The 26,147-nt window shown below is 39.9% G+C and overlaps 1 protein-coding gene across 1 annotated transcript in view; it reads left to right on the plus strand.

Moving 5' to 3' along the window:
- The window catches only part of tex264b (testis expressed 264, ER-phagy receptor b), a gene marked incomplete at both ends in the record, with an annotated part of 43,268 nt that extends 18,956 nt beyond the window's left edge, over positions 1 to 24,312 (plus strand). Inside the window, 2 exons of the mRNA XM_083939424.1 lie at positions 15,767 to 15,932; positions 24,026 to 24,312. Of these exons, the coding sequence (XP_083795550.1) occupies positions 15,767 to 15,932; positions 24,026 to 24,312 (453 nt within the window). The remainder of the gene's footprint in view (positions 1 to 15,766; positions 15,933 to 24,025) is intronic.
- Between the last annotated feature and the right edge of the window lie 1,835 nt (positions 24,313 to 26,147).

Below are 26,147 nucleotides of genomic sequence, written 5' to 3' on the forward strand. Positions count from 1 at the left end.
CTAGTCATCTGCGGAGACTCTTCTTGGTGAACACAGCACAGTGTGGACACGAGCCGGGGACATCGATAGCCGCCCGGGCGTGTTCCAGCCCCAGACAGCATGAGCAGACCTGGTGTGGATCCATGCTCGATATCTTATTCCCGCAGCGACAGAGTCTAGCTCTGGAGTCTCCGTGCCCTCTGGGTTGAGGGGGTTTAGCCTCCAATCCGTGCAAGCTGGTGTGCAGGCAGGGAGCCGAGGCAGTTAGCTGGTGTGCTAACCGTGAAGAAGCCGAGAGATTAGCTGGTGCGCTAATGCTCGGCGCTCGAACAGCCGTGGTGAGGCATCGATAGCAGTGCTGACCAAGCCGTGGTGGGGCAGGAAAGCACCGAGTTTGATCTGGTGTGACCGACGAAGCAGAAAAATATCCAAAGCTAGCAGCGCCCGGCGACAGAAGCTAAATATGATCTGTCTGTGGACAGTTAAGCTAGCTAGCCCTGGATGCGAGATATGCTCCGAGTGAGAAGAGGTGTTTGAATGAGCTATTTAAGGTAGCTGGGACTACCTGTGGCGGATGGACACTTTTCACCAGCCAATCAGGATTGGCGTAATGAGATAAATGCTTCTGAGGGCTGCAGTGAGGTGTGCATCCCATAGTGAGACATCGAACGAAATATTATGAAAGAGAACTCTTTTACTTTTAATTCTGGTAGCCTGCGGCCATCTTATTTACAGTATATTTGTCTATGGATTCCTTTTGCTTGTCTTGTAGAGATTATGTCCTGCTTTTCCAGTATAGCCATCTTGCTCAACCTCCAGTGGCAATAAAAATTGGTAAGTTTTGTAAAGAAACGAAAACTCTCAAATTATTATACCAATTTCCAGATGCAAAGTAATATAATATACAATTTAATCTGGATTGTCGGAAAAACATTGCCACTGATACTGCCTTTAGAAATATAGGCCATGGTTTTTTTTTGATTCGTTTCGTGTCCATTATTTGAATTTTTTCGGAAACACTGGAACATGGAGGATTTTGTACCTTAAGGTGCCTTGTGGAGTTTTCTTTAAAAAAAACAAACTTATATCTACATTTAGCCTGCCATCACCGGACTAATTGCAAATTTTATGTGTATTAGTATTGGCCCTCTCATTTTTGATTTCCAAATATCGATTTCCAACCTATCACAGCAACAAAATGTGACCTACAACCACGAACAAACCATCTAAAATTACAGTTAAACAGTACACTAAAATAACTTGACTTCGCCAGATGGATTGATTCGCATAATTCACATTCGCTTTGCTTATCCATCTGGAATCTCTCGCTTATTGATCTATCTATCACCAGCTATAGATCAGAGTAACACATGAGGCCACGCCCCCATTCCGGTGAAAACAAACTGCCGGCTTTGACTGGGTGTAAATACAAACCCTGCCGTAATCTGTCCTGATTTCGCCTATTTTACGTTAACCAGCCTGGAAACCTCCTGCAATGGCCAACGTTAGTCAGGCAGAATATATGGAAAAAATCAAAGAGTTAGGGAATGTTTGTCCATACAGCATACCGGAGAAGTGGGTAAACGAGCCCACTTAGTGGCCAGACGTGACATATCCACACATTTATTCCTACCTCATTGAATCACCAGGTAATGCAGGCCTATGACAACGATCACTTTCTCTGTCATTAATACTGTCGTTTTAGTAGGCATTGTGAAACAAAACAAACAGCCAAGGCTTTGTCCACCTAAGTTTAAATAAGGGTGAAAATGTACTGTCTTTCTCTCTCTTACACACACTCACTGCCATCTTTTTGACATCATTCTGCCATCATTATATCAATAAATATGGGAAAATCACTTGTATGTAATGTTGTTGTGTGTAAATGTAATAAGATTTATTTTTATAAACCAAGTACTTACTCTTGTTTTTTTGTATTATTACAATAGAACACTATGGTCTTCTCCTTTGTTTTCAACGGCTATGTCTATGTTGGTGATAGAAAGGCCGAATTAACAAACTAGATCAAAGAAGCGTATGGCGCACTAACAGAGTGTCGAGGCAAAGCTCAGAAAGTAAAATTGTCGGTAAGGATATTTGCTGTTTGTGTAACGTGAATTTACGGATAAACAATACAATTTCAGGTGCCCGATCCATATTCCAACAGAAGAATCCAAGAGAAAAAAGCGTTAATGAGCGCAAGTTACCAGACTGATTTGTGAGTAACACAATACAGCTTGCAAGATCAGGATGGTCGTTTTATGAGAGAAATTGGCAATACAGTGACAGAATACAGAGTCATATTTGAGTCTAGTTTGATCTGAGTTTGATTTGGATGGTTTCTCTGTCAGTCCTCATCTTAAACCCGCTCCACATGACATAAACGATTAGATTGGTCCGCTCACAAAACACATTGGCCCTCATTTATCAATCTTGCGTGAAAACGGGCGCAGATCTGAGCGCAGAATTGGTCGTACGACAGGACACACGTGTGATTTATGAAACATTCATATCTGACCAATCTCAGCGTACCAATCTGAGCGGGCCTTGATAAATGCGGCGGCTGAATTCCATCGTCATTAACATGTTACGCCCTTAAATATTCCTGGTTCGGAGGCCTCGCCCACTGAGGTCAAACATGGAGAGGAGAAACACTTGGAAGAAAAGAAACTTCCCACACAGACACAGAGATCGGCATCCTGACATCCGAGATGGAGCAAAATAAAGATATGCTTTTTGGCCGTCTTAAGAGTGGAATAATAGGGGCCCATAAAAACTCTGTATGGAAATGAATAACACATATAACAGAGGCAGTCAACCCGAAGCAGCGCTCCACTGGGACCCGCGTGCGTGTGTGCGCAGTGTTGAACCTGCGCTCCTGCTCTGTAGCGAGGATACCCTTTTTCACCTAGAAGAACCATACCAAAATGTTAATCATCTGATACCTTGTTTGATTTAATGCAATTTATCGAGGGTAGCCACTTACCGAGAAAATGACTTTGGCTCTGCAGTGCGCCTTCCTGCAGCCGCGCGCCAACACAGCTCTTTTTAAATATAAAAGAATTGTGTGTCCCCCCCTGGCCACCTGGCCACCACGTTTAAAAGCGATAGCTTGGCATCACAAATCACCTGTACATTTATCGAGTGGTAGTTTTTGCTATTGATGAATGCGTAATCATTCATGGATGGTGCCTTCAGACGCACGTGAGTACAATCAATTGCTCCAACCACAATTTTTATTTTTTTTATTCGTTTTAAGAATCCGTTTTGATCTGTTCTTAATATGTGACTGCTTATGCTTAATGACAGCTGAGGTTTGTTAATTATTTTCAGCCAGATTTTGCTGCGCTGCACTGCAAATCCACAGGCTCAAATTTGCGTACACGATCTCAGACCTGATGTGAGATTTGATCGTAGCTCCCGCTCACGTCCAAATTGATAAATATCGAAGTTTGCGTGGAAATGGTCGTACGCACGTTTTTCTGCCGTACGTTCGTTTGATAAATTAGAGCCATTGTGTGTATCCTTGATGTCTTTCAAATGAGTGCTTTTCCTTCCTTATGGAACATTTACAAAGCTGTTTTTTTTTTAAAATCCAGTATTGTGAACATCCACTTTTAGGTCCCAGCAGTCTTCTTCTCTGTCTTTGTCGGCTCATTGCTGTGTTTCTTTCTTTGTGCATTACCACTGTCAGGAATGTGCATCATGTGAATGTGCATTATGTGAATGTGCATCCCTGTACCAGCAGATTAAGCAAAACAGGGAAACACTCACATAGAAAACAGGCCCGTAACGCTACAAGAAGCTAAAAACTCCACAGGGAATCTTTAATAGTGAAATGTGTTTTCTCACAGTTCTAAATGTAGCCCTGACAAGACGCTGAAGGTAAATCAGACACTTGTAACAACGACAATATACTGTAACAACTGACATTATCCTGCTAACTCAACTGCCAGACTCTCGAGTCTTGTATGCACATACGTGAATAAACCCTTCACCAATGTGTCTTATTACTCACATTAACATGGGCACATGTAGGCGGAGCCTGTAAACTCTTTGAGGCAACAAGGCTACGAACTTGTAATTTACCTAGGATTATATACCTACTGTATATTATTCTTCTTCCATTATTATTCACAGTATTTACTTTAATTTACATACCTTTTAAATGTATTTTATATCTTGACTGACTGATTTCACTAGCAAATAACAAGCAGACATGTTTGAGATCAATTTCCAGAGCAATGTTTGAGATCAATTTTCCAATCAATTGTTGAAGAGTTACTGTAATCATCAGGTGTCACTTGTGTATGTTTTGATATGCTGATGATTGATTAGAAATAGCTTGAGTGGTGAGTTTACAGTTGACTATTTTTCTTGCTCACAAGGAAATGGTAAAATATATTGTATAACTTAAAGTAGCCCTGTTTGCAGATTATATGAATCCACTAGGCTACAATGGTTGGGAGCACTTATCCACCACTTTGTCCCATCAACTGGCCTCTTCACTGCTGACAGCGTCGTTTTCAGTTCCTCTTGCCTTTCTCTTCAGGAGACAAGGAGACCATTGTTGAAGCAGCGGTTGTTGTTTGTATCCATCTCGGTACCCAGAATGGTTATTTTACTATGAAAAAAAAACGTTTTTCCCATCTTTCTCCCCATGAGCAGCAGTTCTTCACTTTTCTCCATCAATTTGTCAGTGTCTTTGTAGGCTGACTCTTTCTCGCTAAGATTTAGGGAGTGCAATGCCCCCTGGGTTTTGGTGTCACTTTTAAATGTGCTTGAAAATGTTAATTGTTTGGAAATAATTTTTCTTTATTATTTTCACCGCATACATGGACTCTACAGCAGATAAGTCAACACTGTACAACCGAAAAACCTGTGAATGAATTACGATTATTGTTAATTATAGGTAATGCTAAGATAATGGCTTTTCAAATATGAAATTTTCAAATATAATAAATTCCATTGAGATGACTTTACTACTTTATTTAATTTCTGCTATTTTGTGATTCTATGAGCAGCATTTCCTCCACTCACTTCCTTCCTGTGTCACATCTTTCTGATTATTAGTGAAGGTTTTCAAATACAATTATCTGTTAAAAGGGCAAGCTTCTGTGACAACCTATGCATGTGTTCTGTTTGACAGACTGCCCGTCTGCTGCTTTGAAGAGGTGATTCTTATCTAGACACTTAAGGTTTTGCTTTTCTCTGTTTAATATCTTTTGTAAGTTGCATATCTTTAGGTTTAAGATTGTTGGTCGGAGGCAAAACAAGAAAGTTAAACATGTTATTTTGCGCTGGGAGAAAGTGTGGGACATTTATTTTCTTTATATAGGTACATTGAAATAGTCATTTGAAAAAAAAGAATTGACAAACATTTATAATGAAGATGACAACATTATGATTACACACAGGGTCTGACATTCAGTTAATTCTCTGCTGGTGATTTTGTATCTTCTGATCATCTAAGGTATCCCCAAAGCAATTTCAATCAAAAGCAGCTTATTTACGTTATTTGGTTTATTTGAACGTCTTCCTAGACAACTAACCAAGTCCAGTTGCTTTTGACTGAAATTGCTTTGGGGAAAACAATGACCTGGACAAATGAGAACATTCACAGGCTTATCTAAGGTATCATTTTGTCAAAAGGGCAGTTGCTAACAAGCAGCTAAAAGAGACTACAAACATCATAGTGGGTGGTGTAGTTCGTTTGTAGCCTAACATTAGCTTTTTACTTCGATTGTATTTATGCTTCTAAAATTGTAAAAGTGGTGTTCATTTGTGAAGATTATCTTGCTGAACGAAAGAAATAAATATCATAAACCCTGAAGCATGGCTCCTCGTAACACCACTGGTAACTCATGCATACAACTCAGTCCCCTGGTGCCCAAATGTAATCACTACTTTTTTCACACTGCCAGAGTGCCTCTTCACACGCTGATAAAAAATCTCTTCTTCGATGCTGTCTTCCCCAACAACAACACTTCCAGCTCCACACTGTAGATAAATTTACTCTTTTTATTTCTATCATATAAATATGTCTTGAAATTGCAGTAAAACTGATTAGGATAATATACACTTAGTAACATTCTTTGACTACAAGACTCCAAATTTTAGACTTAAACATACAATTCTGAATGAAGAAAAAGCTGGAAAAGTAAATAAAATTGTAATTGTTATTAAATACAAATCACAGAAAGCAGACCCCAATTAACAGATCTAGACTACTTGTCAATCTCTAAAATCACTGTGATCACTTCACACACTATAGTCTCACTCACTCACCTTCAACCGCTTATCCGGGGTCGGGTCGCAGGGACAGCAGCTTTAGCAGGGGATCCCAAACTTCCCTTTCCCGGGCCACATTAACCAGCTCTAACTGGGCTATCCCAAGGCGTTCCCAGGCCAGTGTGGAGATATAATCTCTCCACCTATTCCTGGGTCTTCCCCGAGTCCTCCTCCCAGCTGGACGTGCCTGGAACACCTCCCTAGGGACGCGCCCAGGGGGTTACTTTACTAGTTGCCCGAACCACCTCAACTGGCTCTTTTCAATGCAAAGGAGCAGCGGCTCTACTACTAGTTCCTCACGGATGGCTGAACATCTCACCCTATCTCTAAGGGAGACTCTAGCCACCCTCTTGAGAAAACCCATTTCGGCCGCTTGTACCCACGACGTCGTTCTTTCGGTCATGGCCCAGCTTTCATGACCATAGGTGAGGGTAGGAACGAAGATTGACCAGTAGATCGAGAGCTTTGCCTTCCGGATCAGCTCTCTTTTCGTCACAACGGTGCGGTAGAGCAACTGCAATAACGCCCCCCGCTGCTCCGATTTTCACGCCAAACTCACACTCCATCGTCCCCTCACTCGTGAACAAGATTCCAAGGTACTTGAACTCCTTCACTTGGGGTAAGGACTCATTCCCTACCTGAAGTAAGCAATCCACCGGTTTCCTGCTGAGAGCCATGGCCTCAGATTTAGAGGTGCTGATCCTCATCCTAGCCGTTTCACACTCGGCTGCGAACCGATCCAGTGAGTGCTGAAGGTCACTGACCGACGATGCCATCAGGACCATATCATCTGCAAAAAGCAGAGACGAGATCCTCAGCCCACTGAACTGCAACCCCTCGCCACCACGACTTCACCTCGAAATCCTGTCCATGAAAATCATAAACAGGATTGGTGACAGAGCGCACCCCTGGCGGAGACCAACTCCCGCCCGGAACAAATTCCCCATCAGCCTCCAGCTCTGCCTCTACAAAAGAGGGCGTGTTAGTCGGATTAAGGAGTTCCTCAAAGTGCTCCTTCCACCACCCGATTACCTCATTGGCTAAAGTCACCAGCGTCCCGTCCTCACTGTACACAGCTTGGAAGGTTCCCCATTTCCCCCTCCTGAGGTGTCGAATGGTTTTCCAGAAGCACCTTGGTGCTGCCCGAAAGTCCTTCTCCATGACTTCTCCAAACTCCTCCCACACCCACTGCTTTGCCTCTGACACAGCAGGGGCTGCAGCCCTTATGGCCCGTCGGTACCTTGCAACTGCCATGGAGTCTTCTGAGATAACATATTCCGAAAGGCCTCCTTCTTCAGTCGGACAGCTTCCCTGACCACCGGTGTCCGTCCCTTAATCTTGACCTTTAGGCCACAGCTTACCGCTGCGGCTTCAGCATTGGAAGCTTTGAACATTGCCAACTCCGGTACAATGCCCCCAACCTCCACAGGGATGCCAGAAAAGATCCGCCGGAAGTGTGAGTTAAAGATCTCTCAGACAGGGGCCTCCTCCAGATGTTCCCAGTTCACCCGCACTACTCGTTTTGGCTTACCTGGTCTGTCCAGAATCTTCCCCCATCCTCTGACCCAACTCATCACAAGATGGTGATCAGTTGACAGCTCTGCTGTCCGAACATGGTGTTAGTTATAGACAATCCGTGACTAGCAGAGAAGTTTAATAACAGACGACCCCTCTGATTCAGATCAGGGAGGCCGTTCCTCCGAATCACGCCTCTCCAGGTGTCTCCATCATTGCCCAGTGGGCGTTGAAGTCTCTCAGCAGAACTATCGAGTCCCCTACTGGAGCCTAATGCAGGACTCCATTCAGGGTCTCAAAGAAGGCTGAATACTCTGAACTGCTGTTCGGTGCATATGCACAAACAACAGTCAGAGTTTTCCCCCCTACCACCCGCAGGTGTAAGGAGGCGACCCTCTCTTCCTCCGGGGTAAACTCCAACACCGCGGCGCTCAGCCGGGGGTTTGTGAGTATCCCCACACCCACCCGGCGCCTCACACCCTGGGCAACTCCGGAGAAGAATAGGGTCCAACCCCTATCCAGGAGCACTGTTCCAGAACCGAGACTGTGTGTGGAGGTAAGCCCCACCAGATCTAACTGGTAGCGCTCCACCTCTCGCACAAGTTCCAGCTCCTTCCCCCACAGAGAGGTGATATTCCACGTCCCCAGAGCCAGCCTCTGCCCGTGTCTGGTCCGTCGAGGCCCCTCACCTTCACTGCCACCCATGCAGCAGCGCACCGACCGGGCCTGGCTCCAGACAGGGGGCCCCGGGCATCCTCCGAGCAGGGTCTCTCTTCCTCTTCCTCGTTTTTCCATAGAGTCTTTGTGAACCATTCTTATTCCGGCCCCTCGCCTGAGACCACTCTGCCATGGGAGACCCTACCAGGAGCACCAGGCTCCAGACAAAACAGCCCTCAGGTTCATATGGACACACAAACCTCTCCACCACAATAAGGTGATGGTTCCCGGAGAGTCTGATTGTTTAATTTAATATGATTAGAATTGTAAACATAAATAGCACTCAAAAACAAGTGAGGTTTTTTAAGGCAACTACACATTCAGACTATAACAAGTCATGTAAACTAAAATTGTGTGAAATGTTTACCTGAACTACTCTCTTAGTCAGTCTTGGATTTTTCTTTTTAAATCAGGGATCAGATTACAGTGTGCATGTAAATATTTAACCCATAATGTGACCAGTGCACTACCCAAATAAATCTTAAACATATGAATAAAATAAACGTAATTGTACTTATGTTTGTGGTGTACAGAGCCTCCATGACTTTTCAGGAAAAAGTAACATATCAGGCGTAAGTGTATAGCTGTGTTGTGCTGGAGGGCACCAGCAATCTTGTTTTAAAGCTCTAAAAATAACCCTCTTTACAGTTTCATTTATTTATCAAAGGGCATATATGCTGTATTTACACAGGGGCCCCATACAGATATTCTTCCTAAGGCTAGAAACCTGAAATGAGAGGACACTAGCACATCCTCTTCTTCATGTAGACCATCCTTCACCAGTTCCCTCAGGACCTACTGCAGAGTGGCTACAAACACACAGCTAGCGTGAGAAAGTGCTTGAGAGGTGATTAAGAGTTCCTGTTTGCGTGATGTTTTTGGTAATCCCCTTGAATTTCATTCATTTTTAATCCTTCATTGATGCAGATTTTCCTTCACAGTGTTTTAGTATAGCAAACCACTGTCATACCAAAGTTTATCTAAACTGTGACATGTGAATCATTTCAATGTAAGCTTTCTATAACCCATTAACTGAGCTTTCCCTACGTTGTACGGTCCCCAAACAGCTTTGGCTCAGGCAGATGTGTGCATGAAAAGCTTGGAAAGGGAACTCCTGAAGATGCTTCTGAGAACAAATGAGGATGGGTTACTGCTTTTCTTCCCCATGGTCTTAATTTTAAAACACATTGATGATGAAGGTCAGAATCTACTTTTGATTTTCCATTTGTGATCAGTTACTCTGATTTACGAGTCGTTGGCAATGGAGTTACATGACATTGGGTGGCACGGGGGCTTAGTGGCTATAGTCACCTCAGAGCAAAAAGGTACTGCTTGGTACCGTATTTGCGTTTCATGTTTCCTCTGGGGGCTCTGTTTTCCTCCTACCACCAAAAAAGTATGTTAGGTTAGTGCTGCTGCCAGTACCCCTGACCAAGGCACTGGCAAAAGTATTGTATAGGGATCAATGAATCGAGGACAGATTTTCTTTCAATGTAGACGAGTGCTGAGAAAAGACAATAAAGGCATCTTAATGACTGTCAATAAATATTTTTTTTATTATCATCATCACCATATCAACGCAAAAGATTGTGATGCGTTGTGAAAGATAGAAAATTTCACTTTAAAATGTAACTATCATTGTTTGTTTTCAATGATGCCTTTTGTGTTTGGTTCAATGTTCAATAGTGTTAATTAAATTCATTTCCTTTCATTTTAATATTGTATTTTAGCAGTATAGTGAAAGCAGCAGAAACTTAAACTCAACATTTTAATTTGTTTTATTTTTCACAAGTAATATCATTATCATGATATTCAACGTAATCACATATTAACAAATATCTTCATATATTGCTCGTATTGTGCATCCTATTCCGTTCTGCCTCTGTTTTCTTGTGGTTTTGTGACAGTTTAATCAAAGTGAGGTCAGGTTAGACTCATGTACTGTTTTCCCTTGTAATTTCCCAAGTCAATTCTTTCAATAATGCTACAATGTAATAATATTTTCTTGCCTGAAACAAAATATCTTTCTGACCGAAAATATTGCTATTTCTGTACTGTCGAGAATGTGAAGAAAAAATGACCTTACTATGACCTTGATACCGCAGGATGGGCTTTGGAGGAATTCAAACAAAAATCAATAACTACACTATCCTCAATCCCCTAACCAATTACTAAAGCTTACTGTGCACAGTTTGTCTCTGCGATTCAACCGGGGGTCTAATTATTTTTTTGCCCTCCGTCCCAGGTTTGTGTTTATAAGACAGAGAAACTGACCTCGACCGGCTCACTGGGTTAGGTGGTTGTTTTACTCACCTGGCAGTGACTGTATTAGATAGGTATAGGCTCCAAATATTAAAGATGTTCTCATTTCACTTTCGTGCTGCAACTTTTTTTCCTTTGAGGCTGGTTCAAGAGAAAGCTTGGTATTTCTGATCGTTTTAGCTCTAAACGTTTCATATTTTACACAAAAAAGCATTATGGTCAGGTGCTTGGGGAGAGACCCAAGTTTAGCCCCCAATTTTGCTTGGCTAGCTTCTTATTTTTGCATGCACATATTACTTCACATGCCTTCCTGTGCAGCTCCAGTATGATACTGGGGTCATATTCTTAGCTAAATGTGTAGAGTCTACTGTACATGTTAATAGAATGTGTATGTAACAATATAGCACAATGCTTTTTAGGCAATTAACAGCTGCAGCAGTCAAGCAGTAGTTGTTCGAATGCAAAAAAAAAAGTATTGGTTATGCCTTTATTCATAGTTTAAGCTAAAAAATGAAAGTCTCTTATTAATTTCCTGGAGAACTTCCATGAAGCAATAAAAACAGCAAGCTATGCTGAGAGCACACTCTGGGAGAGTGAACTACTCTCTGCTGAATATTAATGCATCAGAATGAATTACCATTCCTTTATTCTTCACTCACTTGTCTGGCCATAGCTTTTGAAAAAGTCAGATGTACTCACCCCTCTACCTCCCGCAAAAGAGCAGTTTTAGTTTTACTTTAATGAAAAGAACATTCGGAACTTTAATGTGTTAAAGCAGTTTCTCCTCTCTGTTTTTGGACAAGAAGTTTTTTAAGGGGGTAATTTCTTTTAGTAGATGTTTAGATTCCGACAATCAAAATAATGAAAAGAACAAATGAAACCTTGAAATAATCCATCACTAAGGCAGATCCCCACAATACCAGAATTTGAAATGTCAATACAATACTACACTAGAGTGTGTGTGTGTGTGTGTGTGTGTGTGTGTGTGTGTGTGTGTGTGTGTGTGTGTGTGTGTGTGTGTGTGTGTGTGTGTGTGTGTGTGTGTGTGTGTGTGTGTGTGTGTGTGTGTGTGTGTGTGTGTGTGTGTGTGTGTGTGTGTGTGTGTGTGTGTGTGTGTGTGTGTGTGTGTGTGTGTGTGCATGCGCGTGTGTGTGTGTGTGCACAGAAAAGAAAGTAGTTTAAAAAATCATAAAAATGTTAAAGGACAGTTTAAATTAAATACATACATATATACAATGTCCTAATTAAAAAAAGAGCACCACGGAGCAATGATGGGGCAGCCAAATTGTTTTTGTTTAGCACAAAACATAGGTGGCTGAGCAGTAGACCCTGATAAGTTGTTTTGTCCTACTTCCAGTTTTGTTTACATTTAAACAACAGCCAGAATCTGTTTGTAACCTGAAGTGTCTTTTGCATTTCTTGAAGGACTCATTCTAGTTTCTCTTCACCTTCACATAAATGCAGAATCTATGGGGCCTTTTTACAGAACCCGATGCTCCCTCATTTTCACTTTAAATACAATTTTGTTGCGTTTTCATTTCCCACAATGTCAATAATAATTTCCCACAATGTACATAATAATGTCACAATGACATTGGGGCCAGGACCCCATAAACACTGCATGGCAATTCCAAAATTAGTGTTATGAATACCATTACAAATGAGGACATCATATGTGGTCTTCTGAATCATCAGGGCAAAACATCTCTATTTCTTAAAAGGATTTTGTGAAGCAGTCTACTTTCTTCATCCTGTAATGAACTGCAGGTCGTACCCCTAAAAAGAATCGAGCATTTGTATAAAAGTGCCCCTCTCTCTCTCTCTGTTATGTACTTTATTTTCATTTTTAGTTAGGTGTTTCTATCATTGTGCTTTAGGGGTAAATGCAGTGCTTTTAAAGCGCAACCTCAGCATATAATGCGTTGTTCTTGGGTCTTCTAAGTGTGCCATTAGACTGTTGAGTCTATCTGCAGCACTTTATTTCTTACTTTCTCTCCAATCCTTTGTTGTGTAACTTTCAGCACCGACCAAATGTATTTTCCATCCATTGTAGTCTATGAATAGGAGAAAAAAACATTTTTGACAAATAAGAATTTGCTAGTGAAATATTAACGATGAACCCCTCTATGTGACTGTTTTACCGACTGTCTGCAATGTATTTCATTTTCACATTTGATCATTTATTCATGGAGTCTGAATTGCAAAATTAAACTTGTGTGTCTGCATGCGTGCACATCAATATGCAATATACAGCAGTAGCTGATAAGTCAAGCCAATGACGATACACAGATGTTCCTGGGAAAAATGCACCAATAATTGATGCTGCCGAAATCACTGACACTGACAATGTTTTTCCTGCAGACAGCAGCGAGAGGAACATCACTGCTGTCATAATTGGGCTGAGAGACAGATGGGAAGCAAAAAAGTCATCTGTCTCCTATAAAGTATCTTATTTCTGTTCAGTGTGCAAGCCTGATTATCAGATCCTTTGTGTGCTATGTTCCCCTGAAACTTCCACTAAACTATAACCTACCTGTCACCACTTCCACTTTGCTTGAAACTGGAACGTCAGCAAGGGGCAGAGGGACCCCATACTACCAGAATCTGACAAGAAACTATCATAATCTGAGCAGTTTCAACTCTTAGAGAAATGTCATGAATTATATATTATTTCATTATAGTGTAAGAAAGAATTTATGGTCTAAATAACTTAGTAAGACTAATATACGTAGTTCAAGCCAGTGATGAAACACAGGCTTCAGAGATGCAGGAAAAGTTCAAGGTGTGAATACAGAGGTCTGCATTACCATATAACTGTGCTGTGTCTACTTGTGTCTATTCTCAGTTTAATGTACACATGCCTCAACCTCTTTTAATTCAAACTGTTTATTTTTTATTTTTATCTCTGTGTCATGACATGCTCTGAATCCTTAGCCCTTTACACTTAAGAAAATAATATTGAAAGTGGTTTAATCTATAGAATATCTTATCCGATAATTATCAACATAAACATTTTTAAGTCATTAACTTGCAACAAATATTTTGCCCTTCAGCAGTAGTAAAATAGACAAGTAATAATGAAAACTGACATCAGTTATAGCAAATTAAAAAAAATTACCTTTAAATAATTTATCCAATTGAGATACTGCACTGTAGTTGCAATGTATTTATAGTATTACTCGACATATAACATGTGCCAAAAGGGGGAAAGTAGCAGACATTTGATGTACATGAGCGGAATAACAAAACATGGAGAATGAAAGGTTAATGACGGAGAGTGGAGTGGATTCTGTGATGTGAGACTTGCACCTCTTCAGGAGTGAGGCAAGTTACAGAAGAAGATCGAGTATTGGAGGCTGAACATTAATGAAGACAGAAACAGGAATTCAAGATGTATTGCATATAGGGTGTGAAGATAGAAGTACGAGGTTCATGTAAGTTCAGGGGGTAGAGCTGTGAGGTTCCCACACATGAAAAGTAATTTTCACTCATTATTGACTGGACACAGACCTGTAGTCACCGGCATGTCTGCACTTGTATACTACTGTTCCTTTGTCCATTACATGTACATGTATGTGGGTATTCAAATACTGCTGGGACACATTTTATTTTTGGCAGTGACAGCTTTTTACCTTCAGTGTTAAATTAGCATTGGCATGTTTTAATTTGACTAAATTGTGCCATTAACTTAACACCCACACTTTTAAGGTCCCTTATGTTGCTCATTTTCAGGTTCATACTTGTATTTTGAGTTTGCTACTAAAACATGTTTATATGCTTTAATGGTCAAAAATACATTATTTTTTCTCATACTGTTTGTCTGAATATAACTGTATTCACTCTCTGTCTGAAATGATCCGTTTTAGTGCCTGCCTGTTTAATTAAATTAAATTAAATTTTAGTCAAAGTGCCAAATCATAACAAAAGTTATCTCAAGACACTTTACATATAGAGTAGGTATAGACAACACTCTATAATTTAAAGAGACCAAACAATTTCCCCATGAGCATCAGCAAGTTGCAGTTTAATAATAAAAATAATAATAATTATTATTATTATTATTATTTAAGCCCCCCCCCCCCCCCCCCCCTCCACACACACACACACACAATACATAATACACTCATACAGCAGACGTTGCAACGTAACATTATAGGAATGTCTGTTGTAATATCCTGCATATTTTTTAATTTGGGTATTCTGGTGATCTCTGTGCTGCCACTGTTTGCCAGGCAACAGAAGTGTATAGAGATTCAGAGAGCAGGGGTGAGGGCAGGCGGGCAGGTGTCAGATCTGCACAGCACTGGAACAAAAACACCAACACATCACTGACGGTAGTATAACAACACCTAAAACACAAGATTCCCTTAGTGATTTCTGTGACATGAGAGACCTTTAGGGTACAAATGTTTAAAAATCAAAAAAACACCAAAATACATAGAGCGACTTATAGGGTAGTAGCCCTACACAGTGAAAAATACACCTTCATGTTCCTCAGGGCTGTTATTCATACATTAGTAAACTATTTTTCTGTCATCTGCCCTGCTATGTTGTAAATTACATGGATTTTCATTGGTTGGCCGTGTTTCTATCATTCATCAAATTGCTCTGAATGTTATCCCAATGATATTGTTTGCCACTGTCTGCCATCTACTTAATATAGAACAATTTTTAAAACCAAATCATTTTCGTTATAAATGTGTCCCAGTTGTTTTCCTGTAAATGACATCAGCTAACAGGAAGCTCTCAAGGACCCAGGGCTATTTCCTAGCAATGGATCAATTCCGTTGAAAAGGTCTATAGTTATTGTTCTTGGTGTTGACATTTTTTTACCAATATATAGATGTGATATGCTTTGACAACTGCATATAAGTCCTGACAGATTGAGCATTTTGATACTCAAATTATGTAGACATGGAAATCTCTCTTTTTACAAATGAGACCTTCTGAAGAAATCATGAACTGGCTTTTCATTCTCACAAACTTAAATTATTTCTCCCAGGAAAGACGGCTGTGTGCACACCCCTTCATTGAGATCTACAGAGAGGGTCAGATCCAGTTTATGGCCCCATTGGCCCGACAGGGAGATTTCTACGTGCCTGAAGTCCGACAAGCAGAAAGGCGGCTGTCAGAACAAGAGGAATTGCACAGTGACTCAGAAGTCTCAGGTACGTGTACCTCATGCTGTACCACAGAAACACATACATTTTTTTATACTTACAGGTAAACCTAGGGCAGTTCAAAGCCCTGTTAAGCTACCAAGGATAACACGCTTGCCTGTCATACTGCTGGAAAATGGGCTGATTTAGCATCATTATACAACCATTATTATAACATGATAATGATGATGATGATTTCGTCGACTATTTTCACCAGTTAGTCATTAACTGTGTCTGTCTGTGTGGCTGAGCTGGTAGCGTACAGTGTTTTAGGGCCTTTTGGCTGTTGGGGCCAGAAACGAGGTTGATGAGGGCGGTGAGGGTGATCCGGAACGGTGAAGTTGCAGGCTGGAAAAAACAAAACCATTTGTTGAAAGATGCAAAAAACTCGGTCTTGTGTCTGAATGATTACGCTAGATTTGTCAAAACTCTTACAAGACTTTCTGTCTGACTACCTATCCTAAACTTAACCTTTCAGGGTCAATGCTTAATCTCAACCATCTTGTGTCGAGTTTCGCAAATCTTAGGTTACTAGAAATTACCCTAAAGGGGAGGGGAACTGCAGAGTCAGTTGTTGATTCTCTGTGGGTTTGTCACAATGAGTGATTCAATTTTTACAATACCATACAATTGTATATAAAAAGTTATTGACATTTATTTCAGGGAGAAAGTTTTCTCCGTAGGTTATACAAACAGCTACTTTCTGATGGCCATTAGAAAGCTGCAGATTAAGGCACCTGTTTTTTGGCTTCAATATTCAGCTGTGGAAGTTGCCGTTTGGGACCCAGGGGGACTGGACCTTGTTTGTTCTGCTGTTTTGTTTATGAGCAGCCACACTGTGATTGACACCTCTCTAGGTGTTAATGAAAAGCCCAGACACAACAGCTTCTGGTAAAACCGTGCTGCCACTCACCACAGGGCTGTCCACAGCTATACAGACACCATATGGAAAACTTGCTTTCAATGTTAAACATGGACAAGCACTTTAGCACAATTCCACTTGACACTAATTTATTCTCATGAGACGTAAAAGCTTGTGTAGGAGTGTTTTCAAGAGTCAATCCTGGTTGAAGCGAGTCTAATCACGAGTTGACATGAAGTGTGAAAATAAGCCTATTTGATGATAACAGCCACATAGCACCTAATTACTACAGCTTTGTGGCAGCGAGCATATTGTTGACTTCAATTCAATTCAATACAAGCAGATCATATAATGAATCCAAATATAGCCCAGCTGAGACTTAAGGGCACATATACATGTAAAAATAACCACATAAAACAAAAGAGAATACACAGGGGGCCGCATGTATCAGTATAAATTCCATTTTGAACAAGTAGTAGATAGCACCAGCTGTTTACAAATAAAGGGGTTAGCATTAGCAATTTTAGTATTGATTAGCTCTAAGGCTCTTTTATCAGGTAAAAATAAAAGAGTTGACTTTGCCTCATCAGAGGTAGTGCGGGTCATCCTCGAGAGATCCGAGGTTTGATCCACAGCTCCTCTGGTCCACACGTTAAAGTGTTCTTGGGCAAGACACTGATCACCAAATTTCTCCCCATGCTGTGCATGGTTGTGTGAATGTGGTGTGAATGTTTAGATTAGATTAGATGGTATGTAGATGTCCACTGCCATAAATGTGAATGTCTGTGTGAATTGGTGAATGTGACGAGTAGTCAGAAGACTAGAAATACAAGTCCATTCACCATTTACCATCCATTCAGCCTCTCTAAAGTGATAATTTGCTAAATGTCTCTTTTTTAAAACATTTAAATTAAATATTTGAAGTTTGGACTGTAAGGTGCACAAAACAAGCATTCTGAAGACGTTACATTGGTCTTTGGGAAGTATTTCATCATTTTCTAAATGATTAATGGATCTTTGTACTATTTTGCACATGAGAAGTTTCATCTGATTATGTTGCTACTAATTGTGTTTTTCAATTCAATAATAAGACATGGTTCATTTCTACATCTCCAAAATAAAATACATTCAGAGAGTACAGAGTGAATGTGACAGCCTGAGATGATACCTGTAAATTAGCCTTCACTGTTTGGTGTGGTGGTGTATGCATTGAAGAGCTCAGTGCACAATGATTCAATTATTCAGAGGGCATTTGTGTCATTATTTGGGGCATTAAACTTACATTTTGGAAAGTCCACTTTCCACATTTTCCAACAAATTGCTTTTGTTTCATTCTCAAATTGCCAGAATATATATGATAAAGTACTTCCTTTGGGATGATGTGAGAGCTGGTGCCAGAAATTTAGGGACACTCTCTGAAAGTGAAGCCACCTTTCTTAGTAGGAAAGACTGTTATGAGATTATGTTTTGCACAAAATGGGTTGAAAGCAAACAGAATTTTCCCCTAACTGTAATTTCTCTGTAAAAGTGAAATTCTTTGCCAATGATATATTTTAATTTGAAAGTGAAATGACTGATTTTGCACTTAAAATGCATGAAACAAGCAACTCAGTTACCTCAATAGGTGTTATAAGAATGAGTTACTTTGTTTACTTACTTGTTTGTCTCTCACACCCAGAGTCACGTCTCCACAGAAAACCATACCGCAAAAGTCCATCTAGATCCCCACTCTTTGCTAGAAAACGGAGTGAAACTGGGTGTTGTTGACAAATCCACTTTTCATGTGTTATGTGTGCAGTGCAGAGCAGGAATGACATTTGGGTCCATGACTGTGAATTATAATGTGACAGGCAGCCATGCTCCTGTCACACTGGGATCAACTCAACCAGGTCAGTGGAGCATTCGGGACACTGGAGGCATCCATTGAAACCACCCTCCCCACTACTCCCCCCCACCAACCCCGCCTCAGTGACTGGATAAACCCCCAGCCTCCTCTCACATGGCTCCTCTCTCTGTCAGACAGCAGTCTAGAGATCACCATGTGTCATTTTCTAACACAGTTCACTTTGTGAAACCAAAAAAGAGTGGATGTAGTGTAACATTTCATTTTAGCTGGTTAACATTAAGATGTTTGCAACAAGTTGTTGTGGTTAATTGTCACCAGAGTTTTGAAAATGTCAAGACTTGTCATACATAATTCATGTCATAAATCTTTTAGGTCTTTATATTTTTTTTACTCTAAAGGAATAGTTTGAAATGTTTGGAAATAGTCATGTTTGCTTTTTTTAGTTTATGAGAATATTACCAATCTGTCAACCTAGAGCCAGTAGCTATTAGTTTATCTTAGTATAAATAGAGACAAAGAAACACCTAGTTTGACTCTGATAAAAAAAAAAAAAAGTTTCTAAAGGTCTGCCTACCATCACCTCTGCGGCTCACTAATGAACATGTTATATTTTGTTTGTGTAATCTGTAAACAAACTGAAATGTAGAAATGACAATTTGTGGTTTTATGGAGAGTTGTGTGCTGTAAATATTTCTTGCCCTGGTGCAGTGACTTTCTAGAGTGTTGCCCTCGCAGTGAGGTTGCCAGGCAACAGGCAGAGACTGACCAGTTAACAATAACACATTTATTAGTGGGCTTTGAAATTGCTGGTAGGTAAACGCTTTATGCTTTATGCTTCCTACTGAATGGATATACATAGGAGTGTTGTTCTCAAGCATATTTCCCAAAATGCCAAACTATTCCTCAAAAGCTCTTTTAGTTAAAAGTGGATTTAAACCTCAATATGATAATTATCATCCTGCAAAGTAAGTTTAAGTTTGTGCATTCAATCTCAACCTGCTCAAATTCTGCTGCATCTTTCTCCGTCTCATTCCAATAAAGGATCAACTGTCACTCGTGTAAAAACTGATGCCTGAAGTCACAGCTAAACCCCTCCAAATAAATGCAGCGTCAGTTTTTTTGCCTTTAAAAAATTAATAAATCATTTGCAATGTGTATCTTTCAATCCAAATGGGATTTTTTCACATTTTCCCAATGACTGATTACATTTTGCGACTTGCTTTAGGCGCTCAACCAGTAGAGGAAAACCAACGTGAAACCAAACTCACTGCTCTATGAGAAGTAGCATGCATATTTTTTATGTTTTATTTCATTTTCTCTCTTGGCTCCATTTATCACACACACATCAGGTGGGTGTAAATTAATCAGTGAGAGCTTGTGGCTAAATTCAAGTGTGGATTTTCTTTTTTTAAATTTTGGATGCATTGCCATAAAGATAAATAGGAGTACATTCTATAGTACACAGTACATTGTGTTCAGCACTGATTTGTATGACTTGCGTTTTTTCTCATACAGTATACAACTCATCTTCCAAAAGGTGAAACTAGTCATAGTCCGCAGATTGCAATGTTAGTTTCTGGAATGAATAATTCATGATCCATTTAGCTATGCAATTTACATGCAATTAGTTTCAATTCTCTCTTCTTTAAGCTCCTGTGTGCTCCATCCTTGCTTCAGTCTCATATTCTCAGTCAACATGAACTTTTTTCCACTGCGATATCTCTATGTTTTCTAATATCATATTTTGGACATGTGTGACACAACAGCATGAGCCTTTAGGCCTTTTATGTTTTCACTAATTCCATTACAGCACAAACAGCAGCAGGCTTAAGACATATAAACATTAAATAGTTCTTCACCAACTAGCAGAGTTGCTCCTGATTACATTTTCAAAGTAATTAATGTTGTGTACTTTTTGCGTGTTGCTATGTAACACCATTTCGTCTGTTGGAAGTCTCTTAACTTGAGCTCAGAAGCATGTAATTTAACACGTTTCTGAAGCATATAGTTTGGTCTTCTACGTTTGAAGTTTAATGAGGAATAAAAAAATTATTGTTTGGTGTCTCAAGAGCTTGCCAGAGTTACTGACCAAAGTCAGCTACTTTCATAATATCAGTTGTCCTTACCTCCACCTCGTTTAATCCCGCCTCTTCTCGTTTCTCTCAAGGTTCATACTTACAGCTACAAAGTTATATAACAAACATAATTATTTTAACTCAAATCACAATATTTTCCTAAACCTAACCAAGTAGTTTGTTGCCTAAACAGGTTCTTCTGCACTTTAGGGGCTTGCTAAGATGGACTGATTTCTCATGTTGCTGGACATTCATAAAATAATGCATGGGAAATTGTGATTAACTTTTTGTAAGATATTACATAACATCTCATGCATTTAGCTAACACATTTATACAAAGATACTTAAAACATGTGCATTCAATCATGGCGATGCCACCCAAGAATCGTGCATTAAATTCAAAATTAAAAAACATTTTAGAAACAAGAGGTGCAGTCTGAACAGGTGAGTTTCAGTCTGTGATAGAAGATGTGTAAGGTTTCTGCTGTCCTGATGTCAGTAGGGAAACTTGTTCCAGCATTGACAGGATTTTGTTGAGTTGTAGCTGGCCGCCCTTGTTGCGAGGTAGTAGCAAGCCGTTTAGCAGTAGCAGAGCGTAGTGGACAGGCTGCAGCGTATGCTTGGACCACGCCCTGGATATATGATGGGCCCGAACCATTCACTGCTCTATGGGCAAGTACCAGTGACTTGAATAGGAATCGAGCTGCCACCGGTAGCCGGTGCAGGATGCGGAAGCGTAGTGTAGTGTGGGAGAACGTGAGTAGGTTAAAGACCAGCCGAGCTGCTGTGTTCTGGATGAGCTGCACACGAGATGGCACATGCCAATATAATATGTACTGTTGTATGAGGGTATGTTGTTCAATCTTATTATTTGATATCTATCTATGACTTTTGCCACAAACTGGCTCAGGGAATGTGGCAAGGAGGGAGTCCACACAACGTATTTACTTAAAACTAACATAATTGACTAAGTCAAGGTTAACACAAACCAAACAATGATGCAGGGTGGGTACCAGCTGTAGGAAGAGAAAGAAGGTTACAGCCAGTGTTCATCTGAATGCCCAAAGTAAAAATTAAATGATGAATGGATATGGTGACACAGTCTTTGATTAAAGCTTCATACTTTGCATACATTATTCCTCAACTGAAATGCACATTGGTTAGAAGACTGTCAACCTGTCATTTGGGTAACCTCACAAATCTCAGCTACCTCTGATAATTTGTCCCATATCATAATGTATTTATCACCTGTAACATTATGATTAGCCTCCTTCTGGCTTCTGTAAAGTGTTTTATAGGAAAGGTCTGTTCTTGTATCATCATCAGGTCTTCAGTCAAAGACAGACTGGCTTAGAGTAAGGAGTTGATTTGAGAGGAGTGTTATGTGGAAACACTCACAGCCACACAAAGACAAAAGGTCTACAGAATGGCACACACAGGTATGAAATTGATTAACCAGCCAAGTAACAAGCTAAAAAACACAGAGGAGTCAAGTGGTCGGGCTGCCTGTATGAACCCTTCCAATTAAAGAAAGGAAGACCTTTAGCTAACAAGAGTTTCTAATTAACAACACTTCAGTGCCTATTTTGAGTTGTGACTTTAAGTTGCAGCACAAGGTGTTGCTGCTCAGCTCATAGTTTATTAACAACCAGAAAATATGTGACAATATACTGTGCATCAACTGTATTGGTAAAAATGGAAAGGGGAAAAGGCATTATGTATTTACCATCTTCCACATTTATGGAGTTGAATTTCATATTGATTTTCTTATTCCTTGTTCACTAATCATTGTAAATTGAACTGTGAGATGCAATAGTATTTATTTTGTCCCATAGTTTGGTAGTATTTTGCTTTGATATACCATCACAGATACTAGTCCAGTAAACATTAAGGTAATGCATCAAAGCTGAAGAAGCTAATACCTTAGAGTCTCTGCAAACGTTCAATATCTTTTAAGAACATTGGTTATCTTTATGTTGGTCTCTTTGTTGGACTATCGGTCGGTCAGTTTACCACTTGCTACTGACTAGCCAGACTTTATATCCAAATACCTCAACAGTTGAGACAGTGGATGGATTACCATGCTATTTTGGGGACCATGAATGTACATACAGAGGATGAATCCTACTGACTTTGCTGATCCTCTGACTTTTCTTCTCATGCCAACATGAGGTTAACATTTTTGTTTTTTAGTGAAATGGCTCATCAACTATTGGATGGATTTCCATGAAATCTTGAACAGTTATTCACGGTTCCCAGAGAATGAATCCTAATGACTTTTGGGGTCCCCTGACTTTTTCTCAGCACCACCTTGAGGCTGACGTTTGAGGTTTTGAGTGAAATATCTGAGCCACTATTACATGGATGAAATTAAATTACATTTCGTTCAGACTAGGGTTGGAAATTGTTTGTGGTCCACAGACTAGACAAATAAATGTGTGGCTTCAATAGTCTTGTGCTCTGTGCTCAAAAATGTGGCTTCAATAGTCCAGGGTCCTAGAAATCATCTGTGCATGTGATGGAGGAATGAACAGTGCATGTAGCGGGCGTGGTCTCAATACCCTGCAGTAAGCAGCGGGCTATGTGCATGTGACTGTGGAATAGCATAAATACTGTATTCTCAAGTGTACTTGTATGAAATCTGGTTGTTTTAGTCAAGATTATGCTAAAATATATTTCCGCCAACTATATTTATAATCCCTGTTAAGGGCAAACTGTAACTCCCATAAATTAATTCCAATGGAAAGTTTCCAACTTTGAAAATTCACTTTGTTGCTGACTTCTAGTGCAATTATCAGGTCATTTCTACTTATTCAGTTCTTTCACTTTATATGGAGAGTGCTAATCAGCAAATGCTTGTAAGCTCACATGCATAGAGTGAAACATGGTGAACATTATACCTGATAAACATAAGCATGTTAACATTGTCTTTGGCTGCAGACTCTAATCTAGTGTCTTGATCTATTTAAACTTGATCTATTCAAACAATATTTCTAAAGCATATTCAGAAAGATTTCATATTCTGACAACATTTAATTTGTAGATGCAAACCTGAATAGGATTTTGAAATGATTTGATCTGGGATAAAACTTTTTTTTTTAAAAGCACACTCTGTATAAGACACAATGGCAATTCTTAACTGAAGTCACAGTGCAGCTTACCGTCATGCAGATTTTGGTTGAATCCCAGCACTGGATTTTTGGGCAGTCTTGCTGTTCTCATGTGGCGTTTGTTTATAGAAGTCCTCTTACCATCTGTCCACCCCCCCACCCCCCCCCCCCCCCCTTTTTTTTGTTTTTTTGTTTTTTCACTGCTCTAGGTGCAGATTCAAACAGTGAATGCAGCTCAGGGAGTGGGGTTCTCCTGTCGGACAGCAGAGAGACATCCCTGGCGGCATCCTCGGTCCACTCTGTGCGTTTCCAGGATCAAGGGGATAGAAACTACAGAGGGAGAAGCTCCAGGGGAACCTCGTGTGAAGAGCTGGACTGGGAGCAGACTGGTAGACAGCAGGCAGAGAGAGAAGAGCAGATTCATGGAGACTCCAACCAGAAGAGCCTGGAGGCTTCCACACAGGAGTGGTGGGGTGCCGTTGGAGAAGAGGAGTAAAAGTTCAGTGAGATACATTAGTTGAGGATGAGAGAGTAAAGGATTGAACCTCAAGAGGTTGATAAGTACAAAGTATAAAAGAAATTCTCACCAAAAGGGTTAATTTCCAGATGAGTAAATATATATGGATAAGGCAGGTGATAATCTATATTTTTATTATAGTAAACAAAACCCATGAAAAGACCAAAACTAACAATGCATTAGTCTGTTTAGTGCATTTGTTGGGCACTACTTGTAGCACTGATTACTCCACATTTGGTTCTCTAAGGAGTATTTACGACATCAGTCTCACTGATGTTTCTTTATTAGTTATCGGATAACAAAGGAGGTCTTTGATGCAAAGGAATATACTGTATCAGACTTTGGCTACACAGGAAATACTTTCAATTCACTGCTAATTTTGGTATTTACATTGAGGTTGTTAATGATAAGAAAAATAAAGAATATAACTTATTTTTTCCCCTTTTCACAGTAATAAAGTGAAAGTATTCAGATCTGCTAGATTTTGCTGACAGAAAACAAACCACTTGAAATAACTAATTCAGGTAATTTAAGTATATTGAAACATTTTTACCGAAGTGATGTTTTTCAAAATCATACAAGATGGCTGAGAATGTGTTAAAACATTTTACTTGAAATGTAGTAAGATACTTTTTGACTTGTTTACAAATGGCCTTAAATTCATTCGTGAACAACTGACATAATGTGTTGACATTACTATAAGAATATAGACCTCACAAAGTTATCTGTACTTTCCTTTTAAATATTGTGTTGAATATTTGTTCTCCTTGTAAGAAGTGTTTTGCCTTTTTACAAGGCTGTGTGTTGGCATAACTACGTTGGTGATGTCCATTTTGATATAAAATGTTAATCATTTCCAAAGAGAAAGGTGTGAATGAATACATAGTTACCTTTTTCGTGTAGTCCTGAGCACCTCTGAGATTGTGGACATGGTAAGTTTGCAGTCTGCTGCCATGATCAGTCAAGGAGATAGATGACAAGATGTGTGGGCTGACCATTAATAATCATTTCACTGTTAATGAAAGCAAAGCTCTGTGACTGTACCTGTTATTTACATCTGGCATCCTCAAATCCTCTTCACACACTTATTCCCAGCTCCTGCATTTTTTGTTCAGCTTTTGTATTGTGTTATTTTGCTTTCTCGACCTTTCTGCCATCTGCTGTTTCTTTACACAAGCTAATTTCTGTTAGTTTTTTTCCTCCTTTTGTTCTTTTCTCTCTTTCCCTTGGAAATAAATATGGCAGCTGCAGCCTGAAAGACCACCTGATGACCCACACAGCCCATAATGTGTGTCCAGTCATATCCATATTCTTTATCTTCCAACAAACAAGAGAACACACTGAGCTCACGTGGAGGGTGCGAGCAGCTCAAAGGGATGTGTGTGTTTTAAACAGTGAGAGAAAATATGTATACGTCTCAAGTAAATAGCCATCCTGTCATCCTGCAACTCAGACTCAGAGCCCAGAGACAATCTGCAGAATTAAGGGTATTTTCTAAATCTAAACTTAAGTCTAAAGTCTTAAATAATGATTAACAACACATATATATATGTATAACAGAGCCATAGAAAAAAAACTGTGAACCTACCTTTGCAACAATTATGAATACATGATCATAGTGTAGATGGTACAAAAGTAGGTACATTGATTCAGCTTCTTGTCCTGACTGAGGCTCTTGGGAGCTTATCCCATCAGAAACCTGTTAATGGTGGACAAATCTTGGACACAACACATTTATCCAGATAACCTAGTAGATCTATACTTCTTGGACCAAGCCTCAGTAACATAGTGTTTTTTGGGACATTAGTGTTTCT

This window comes from Echiichthys vipera (assembly GCF_963691815.1).
Source record: "Echiichthys vipera genome assembly, chromosome: X".
NCBI classification, from domain to species: Eukaryota; Metazoa; Chordata; class Actinopteri; order Perciformes; family Trachinidae; genus Echiichthys; species Echiichthys vipera.